The sequence below is a fragment of the Arvicola amphibius genome, chromosome 10 (genome assembly GCF_903992535.2).
Source record: "Arvicola amphibius chromosome 10, mArvAmp1.2, whole genome shotgun sequence".
NCBI lineage: Eukaryota > Metazoa > Chordata > Mammalia > Rodentia > Cricetidae > Arvicola > Arvicola amphibius.
Window position 1 is genome coordinate 117,146,870 of NC_052056.1, and position 8,218 is coordinate 117,155,087.

Sequence of the window (8,218 nt, forward strand, 5' to 3'; positions counted from 1 at the left end):
CCGTGGCTGCCCATGGGCTGCCAGGGCAACAGACACACCGCAGAGGGAAGAGGATCCCAGAGGCACACCCTGGTACCTCTGGTCATTTCACCGAGCACCTACTGCAGGCGAGACAGCATGGCCCTGTCTGCACCCTGCTTCTAACTGAAGTGTAATGTCTTTCATGGACTCTGACTGCTCCTAGAGTCTGTATGGACGCTGGGAGTTGAGCCTAAGGACGGAACACGCTAGGAACTCACTGAGCTGTGGAGCTGTGATCACTCCCCTGCAGCGTGCCCTGGGTGTGCTCATAAACCCAGCAGCAGGTGGCACCTGGTCGTGTTTTCTCCATCTTCAGGACTCCCTCACTGGCAAAGGTGGTTCTGTCTGGCCACATGGTCTTTGCTGACATCTAGCTTCTCCCCACCCCTCCATTATCTTTGTGAGGATAACCAGCAAATGCCTTCCCTGTTAGGGGCTGTGATTTCTATTCATTTAGTGAATGCTTTCTTCTTAGCTCTCTTAGGGAAATTTCCAAACATGTAAGAGTGGAGAGAAGGGCACATGAGGCAGCTTAGCTCCTGGTATCCTGGCTTGAACAGTGAACACACAACCATCTTCTCTTCCTCAGTTCTGGACTAATGAAGCTGATGTTGCACACATTGACCCTAGCCATTCAGTTGTCCTCTCTAAAGGAGGGGGAGGGAGAGAGGGAGGGAGGGCGGGCTCCCTTCTTTCTCTTACCCTCATCTTACCAAAGATAGCCTCTTGCTCTGCTTCAGAGTTTCTCTGTAGCCAGGCATGGCAGTGCACGCCTTTAGGGACAGGAAGATCTCTGTGAGCTTGAGGCCAGCCAGGGCTACATAATGAGAGCCTGTCTGGACACAAGCAAACAAATAAGAAAGGTTATTTTCCAGATAAAGTGCTTTGTTGGTGGTAAGAGGGTTGTTTGTGAAGAGGGTCAGGGTGTTCTGAAAAATGACTCCACTTGGGGTAAAAGCAGGTAATAAAGAAAGGGCATGAAAGATCCCAGCCAGGCTCTTCTGCCTCCTCCACAGCTCTGAGGCTCCCCAGAAGCTCACTTACCCTCTTCTGGTGCTCCACAGATATGGCTACAACTGTGTGATCTATGGCTGGGACCCCACCTGCATGATGGGGCACGAGTGGATTCGCAACATGAATGTGCACAGCCTGCCTCATGGCCACCATCAGCCCTTCTACAATGTTCTGGTGGAGGATGGCTCCTGCAGATATGCAGCCCAAGGTGAGGTGTTTGTTGTCCCTCCACCTGCGCCTGGCTGTCCATGCTGTGGGCAGAGCTCACCAGTGTGTTCAGCAGCTGTCCACAGCTAGTCACACACAGGCTCTCTTCTGTAGAGCTCCTCACCAACCAGACTCGGGACCTCCCTGTCTGCCAGGTCTGCATTCTAGCAGCACTGGCCTCTGTCGCCCTCAAGTGGCCGCAGGTGGAAACTTCAGTCCCCTGTACAATCCCTGTGTGTTTGGTGACCTTTGGTAGGCATTTGTGGCCATGGCCAACCTGACGGGCCAGCCCCTGAGCTGGGGAAAGATGGAGCAAAAGAGTCAGATCAAAGACTGCAATGTGAGCCTTTGTCTGTGTCCCTTTTGACTTTCATACACCTGACCAGCAAGGAGCACACAGGATAAGAGGGAGTGTGGATGCAGATGTGATAAACAGTGTAATCTCATGGGTGCTGAGTCTGTTTGGGACCCAGGCTCAGCATTTCATACATGCAGAACCTGGAATGTGGCAGGCCACCTCCTCTTTACCCATGAGAACCTGGAACCAGGAGCTTGGTGATAGGCTATGGCCTGAACCATCAGGCTTGCTCTACCCACACAGTGCTAAAAGTACTGAGGGATGGAGTGTCAGGATTTCAGAAGGCAGCAAGAGGGCTGGAGAGATGGCTCAGAGGTTAAGAGCATTGCCTGCTCTTCCAAAGGTCCTGAGTTCAATTCCCAGCAACCACATGGTGGCTCACAGCCTTCTGTAATAGTGCCCTCTTCTGGCCTGCAGGCATACACACAGACAGAATATTGTATACATAATAAATAAATAAATATTTTTAAAAAGTCATCTTTGAGGCACCATTTTGGAAAAAAAAAAAGGCAGGAAGAGTCTCCACATGAGTGATTGTGACCCATCTGAAGCCAGGAGGACCTGTGCAGCATGTCTGCGGGCACCTCACCTCCATGGGTTCCTGGGTACGGTAAAGGGGTGAACAGAGGACCCCCAGGGCAGTGCTCAGCTTTTGAAGCTGAGTCAGGTGAGAGCTGAAGCTTTCCTTCTCTGAAAGTCACCGTGATTTAAAACTGGCCTGAGGTTTTGCTACATGACAGGTGAAGGGGGCTTTTGTCATTAGCCATGACTCCTGATGGTGGCGGTACCCGATGCAGCAGTTGTCTAGCCTGTACAGAATAGGGGTGAGCATCTTTAAACTGGGGACCGAGGTTTCTAGAAGCAGTTCCTGTAATTTGTTTTCTTGATGTAGTTTGTAAACCAGGCACTCAGCTTTAGTTGTTCTGAAGCCTCAGAGCACCTCAGTGCGTTTGCAGAACACATGGGACAGTAGTTTGCAGTCAGTGTTGAGAAACCAAAAGAAAATAACGAAGTCTGTGGCCATTGACCCAGCGATGTTGAGTGGCTGTGGTTGTGTTAGATCTGGCTGGGTTCCAGGCCCCTCTGTTGGCCACAGGGCCATGGCATCTCCTAAGGGTGGTGACTGTGGGGTGCGGCGGTGACAGAGAAACTCCTTCACAGCCACTCACGTGCACTCCTCAGCTTCCTGGGCCAGCTCCTGTCTCTAGTGAGCTGAGCTGCTGCTCCACCCTGCCTGCTCCTGCAGATGCACCCCACATGGTGCCCCGTTCACAGGCAGTGGGAGCCTCATCTGTATCTGTTTCATCGGCGACTAGAGATGAAGGCCTTTTTGTCAGTGTTTGAAGGGACATTTCATGCTCCTGCCTCATGGTGCACTGGGAACACCAAACCACGTGGCTGCTAGCTCGTGTTTCATCAGCTTTCTCATTGCCCATTGTCACCACAGGACGGCCCTTTACAGCTTACCCAGCTCCAGCCAGATAGCTCTCACTGCCCATCTCCAGGCCCTGGTTGCCCTAGGGTCGTCAGCTCACTTGTCTCTTTACCTGTCCTATCTGTGGATGGACAGTGATGTCTGAGGCCTGACTACCTGGGTGTCACTGCCCCACCAGAATGCTGTGCTTCCCATGTCACCGCACTCAGAGGAACCGGGGCTCTTGTCCTACCCTCCGTGATGCTGAGCTCAGCCAGAGGTAACTCAGCTTTTGCCATCAGCAGGAAGTCCATGGGATTGTACTGTGTTCTGTGACTGTTGCTCCCCAGAGACCTGTGGCACTGTGGTTGCCCTAGCACCTGGTCCACGACTGACACAGGAGTGTTGTAGCTTGGGGAGTCTCTGCTGCTCTCGCTCCTCCCTTTATACTCCAGCCTCCACCTTCCTCCTTCCTGCTCCCTGCCAAAGCCTTGATTCTTATTCCAGTGTGTAATGGTCACTGGAGACAGCTTGATGCTCACAGCCCATAGTTAGCCACAAGATGGACACCTTGATGAGCTAGACTTTTAATTTTTTTTTTAGGGAAATATATTGTTATTGCATGTTTGTGCCATGAGCATGGAGATACATGTTCCAAGACACATGCTGGAGGTCAGAGACTATGTTATAGTGTGGGTCCTCTCTCACCTTTATGTGGGTTCCAGGGATCGAACTTGGGTCCTCAGGTTTGCACAGCATATGCTTTTACCCACTCAGCTATCATCTCAAAAGTCTGAGAAGCTACATCTTTTAAAAAAGACTACTTTACTTTTAATTATGTGTTTGTGTGTCCGTGTGGGTGTGTGCAGTGTGAGTGCCGTGCCTGCAGAGGACAGAGACCTTGGATCCCCTGGAGCCACCCCATGGGGTCCTCTGGAGCAGGCGCTCAATGGCCAACAAGCTACACTTCTGAGCTCCTCCTTAGGTTTCCTTCCTCCAGACATTTCTGGGTTTTTACTTGTATTATTTGTTTCACTTCTTTTGAGCTGATTGTAAGTGATTCTAGTTCCCTGAGTAGAGGCTATTAGTGATGCCTCTCTAGTCGGTAGCCTGCAGGGCACTGAAGAGTGACTGAGTCTTGTGTGTGGCTCCCTGCTCCCACTAGGGGGAGCACGTTGTTCAACCTGACTCCTGACCCTTAGTTCAGGGCTGCTGCTAAGGTGCTGTGAGAGGTGGCTGTCACCAGGTGGCTGTTGGTGGTCACAGGAGCCCTAGCTGGGTGCAGTTCTCCTTCCATAACTTAGCACACTCCTATACTGCTCCTACTCCCCAGCCCCACAGTCTGCTCCTGTGGCCACGTGAGGTACTGGGGCGAGGTATAAAGTGATGCTTGGTCATTTCAGGAGGCCATTTGGCCTTCTCTTGTTTAGATTCTATTTGGTAAAATGGCCATCAGCGGTGGTGTGCATGGAGAGAGGACAGCTTGTGGGAGTCGGTTCTCTCCACCACATGGGTCCCAGGCACCAAATTGAGGTCTTTGGGTTGGTTGGTGACAAGTGCCTCTACCCACTGAGCTGTGTCATTGGCCTGCCATTGTCTGCTAAGTGGTAAATCCCTCAGGCATACCGTCTTCTGCCTGGTGGCTCCACCCCATCGCCCCTTGACTAGAGACACCCACATTTAGTACCAGGAGGTTTGTGGTCCCTGTTGAGACAGTGGAGCAGTGTATGTCTCTAGAATGCTGAGTAGCAGACAAACCCGTTGCAGATAAATGCTTGGTGTGCATCTAATGTAAACAGCAGCAGAAATGAATACCATACTTCAGGGTGTGCAGGACATACCATGGGTAAAAGGACACACTCTGCTGTTGTCCCCCTAAGAGGGGCACTGGACCAGGTGCCCATAGAGGACTCAAGGTGGTGTTTCCAAGTGTATGTCCACAGGTTTTCGATTAAATAAGCAACTGTATTTCTCTGAAAACCGCGAGTGTTTGTGATTCTTAGAGTGCATTATATTAGGTGTGTATCATGGGACATGTTTGCTCCAGATCTTCTCTCCTGCAAGAAGTCATTTAGTCTCGGTGTCTGGGGTACACAGATGTGGGCCCTACACTTGGGAGGCAGGAGGGATGTTAGTTTGAAGCCAGCCTGGGCAGCTTAGTCTCAAAGTAAACATAAAACCTGGCTGGGGGTGCAGCTTGAGTGTAGCGTGCTTGCCTGGCATGCACAAGACCCTGAGTTCAGTCCCAGAACCATGGAACAGACTGTTTTAAGATCTCTTCTTTTGCTCCACAGCAGGCCCGAGGGCCAGCAGCCTGGAGCTTGTGCTGTTAGCTCCCAGGTTCTGACCATGCTGTTGCCTGGGCTTCCAGAGCAGACTCTTGTTAGAAGCCATATTCAGAAGCCTGCAGCAGCTACCTGGCTGTGTTATCCCCCCACAGAGCTGCGGCCCACAGAGGCCAAGAACTCCCTGACGGGCCTCTGTTGAGCGGGCAGCTGTGGGCCTGGCTGCACCATACAGGAGTTCCTGTGGAGCAGGACATCTCACCTGAGCAGATGGGCAGTGAACAAGATAATTGCCTGTGGGTGCTCAGCAGTACCCCTGAACTCCCCCACAGCAAGCCAGAGCAGCCCCAACTCTGACCAACAGAAATGCCTTCCGCCTTGGCCACACAGCCTTCTGGGGGTTAGAGCGTCCCATGGAACCCCACTACACTAGACAAACTAGCCTCAAAGCAGGGGTCAGATGCCCACTAGAGTTGAACTGGCTTTACTTCCCCCATCCTGCTTGCACTGCAGCATGCTCCTTGGGAACATGGGTCTTCCTTTCCTGGAGGGCCAAGACTTTGTGTTTTTCCTGGTGTTTCCTATGGGACATGAGACCTTGGCAACTGGCCTGGCCCGGTCTGGTCTGGGCCCCAGGAGAACATGGCTAGGGCTACAAGAGCAGGTTCTGGTGCTGGGCAGCACAGGCCCTACTGAGCAGTACTGTGAAACAGTCGCTGGGGTGTTTTAGTTACCTTTCTATTTGTCAGTCTGTCCCAGCTACAGCCTTTGAGATGTGTGCGAGTGTGCAGGGTGTGCAGGGTGTGCGGGCCAGGCTTGCTGGTGTGTGGGCAGCCGAGTCCTCCGGGCACGTACACGTTCCCTTCAGCTCTACACTTCCTGGGTCTGCCTTGCCCAGAGCCCTCAGGCAGGTCCCTCCCTGTGCACGGGTCTCTCTGTGGGGTGGGGCCAGGACAGGGCCCTGCTGTGAGGCTGCTGTGGGACTGGCCAAAGCTAGCTCCAGATTCAAAGGTGTCCTGCAGTTTAGAATGACCAGGTCTCTCAGTATTTTCTCAGGGAATGCTTTCTCTGACCCAGCACCCTCCGTCCTGGTCTGCACTCATTCCTGCATTCACACTAGTTCACACTAGGTGCCTCAGTGCTCTGGTGACTTCCCAGCACTTTACTTGTGGAGACCCCAAAGCAGTGCACCCACAGTTTCCCCAGACCCTTAAAGGGAAACACACAGTGGTTGGTTACCCTGCCCACCTCTCATAGAGATGAGTGCAGGGACAGTCCATTCTAGGAGGGCCTCTGGGTGTCTGGGGCTGTCCTATGTGCTGCTTGTGGCAAGCTTTGTCCAGGAGTAATTCTGGAGCAGAGTCATGTCTGTCCTGGCCTGGAAATGAATCATGGGGATTCTGCATGGCCACCTCCTCTCTCAGGGAACTTTCACAGCAGTAAGGCTTTCTGGGCCACTGACTTCTGTTCCTGAGACATGAAGAAGGACCTTTGGCTTTTCAGTGAGACACGTGAAGGATCTGTTCCTCCACTGTAGACATCTGTATTCTGTCCTTTTCTCCTGTGGCAAAGTCAAAATCGGGGAGAAGGCAGCCAGGCTCTCCTAGGGGCCAAGCAGGGTGTGGGTGCCACTGCTGCAGCCAGCTCACCCAGGAAGTATGAGCCCCAAATGCAAGAACTCTGGTGGAGAAGGGTGGCTCTGTGGCAGGGGCTCTGCTCTGTGGACAGGTATGGCAGGTTTGAGACTTATAACCAGATGGTAGGGCGGTTTCTGAGCAGCCAAGTTCAGGTGAGGCTCGTCTGTCCGGTGCTCCAGCTTCTTGCTAAGCCAGATGAAGGCACATTTAGTACCCCAGAAGCACCGCTGGGATTCTTGGAGCCAAATATCCCACTCAGAGAATAGAAAGATGTCTTCTAAGCAGAACCATGGGGAAGGGGATCTATGTCACCATTCCTCCCTCCCCACAACAGCCACCTCTGCCTTTTCCTCTTGAGTCACTGTAATACCAAAATGTTGCTAGTGGTAACCTTTGCTCTGTTTCAAAAGCGCCCTGGCAGGGGTGGCGGGAGGTTTTCTGCAGAGAGCACTGCGGAGAGGGAGATGCTAATAGCGGTGTGCGGCCTCTGTACCAACAGAGAACCTGGAGTACAACGTGGAGCCTCAGGAGATCTCCCACCCGGACGTGGGGCGCTACTTCTCAGAGTTCACAGGCACGCACTACATCCCAAACGCAGAGCTGGAGATCCGGTACCCCGAGGACCTGGAGTTTGTGTACGAGACGGTGCAGAACATTTACAGTGCAAAGGAGGACACGGCCGAGTAGACTCAGGACATTGCACCTCTGCTGCTGCTGCCGCCTTCTAGGGGAAGGATTCCTGAAGGACTAGCCGGTCCCCTTGGAGCCAGCACAGGACAGCCACTTCACCAGCAGCCTTGGCTGCCTCCCCAGTTTAGATGGCGTGTGCTCCTCCGGCCACAGAGACAGCGCTGCTCTCCGCTACACTAGTGAATCAGTTGAAAGGCACCGTGTCCGGTGGCATGGCTTGTCTGCTTGTCCCGTGGTGACAGTGCGTGACATTCTGTCCTCATGAGGTCTCACCGTCCACACGTTGTTCTTTTGTTCCCCCACCACCACCCTGTCTCCATTCACACTGTGGCAGCGTTTCTCCAGCTGGACACGTGAGGTCAACATTTCCTGCTCTCTCTGGAGCTTGGGCGCCCCAGTCAGGGCCACCTGCCCCTTTGCCTTGGGTTTGCTTGGATTCAGATGAAGGCATGGAGATGGGACTCAAACGAGTAGAATTAATTTTTTGCTAATACATGAAACACATATTTTAAGTGTTCCTTTTTTCCCCCTTTTAATTTAAATTGGGAGAACGAACGGCATCGTCTCCTGTCTCTCCCACTGGGGTCTGTGC

At 52.8% G+C, this 8,218-nt stretch overlaps 2 protein-coding genes across 3 annotated transcripts in view; both read left to right on the plus strand.

Annotated features, from left to right (window-relative positions):
* Nucleotides 1-8,138, plus strand: part of Fbxo21 (F-box protein 21) — a 31,639-nt gene extending 23,501 nt beyond the window's left edge. For both annotated transcript variants that reach the window (XM_038344947.2, XM_038344948.2), the window contains exons 11-12: nucleotides 1,086-1,243; nucleotides 7,436-8,138. In XM_038344947.2, coding sequence (XP_038200875.1) covers nucleotides 1,086-1,243; nucleotides 7,436-7,623 — 346 coding nt within the window. In that variant the 3' untranslated portion in view covers nucleotides 7,624-8,138. The remainder of the gene's footprint in view (nucleotides 1-1,085; nucleotides 1,244-7,435) is intronic.
* Nucleotides 7,755-8,218, plus strand: part of LOC121677337 — a 1,771-nt gene continuing 1,307 nt past the window's right edge. Inside the window, exon 1 of the mRNA XM_042055863.1 lies at nucleotides 7,755-7,841. Within this exon, the coding sequence (XP_041911797.1) occupies nucleotides 7,755-7,841 (87 nt within the window). The remainder of the gene's footprint in view (nucleotides 7,842-8,218) is intronic.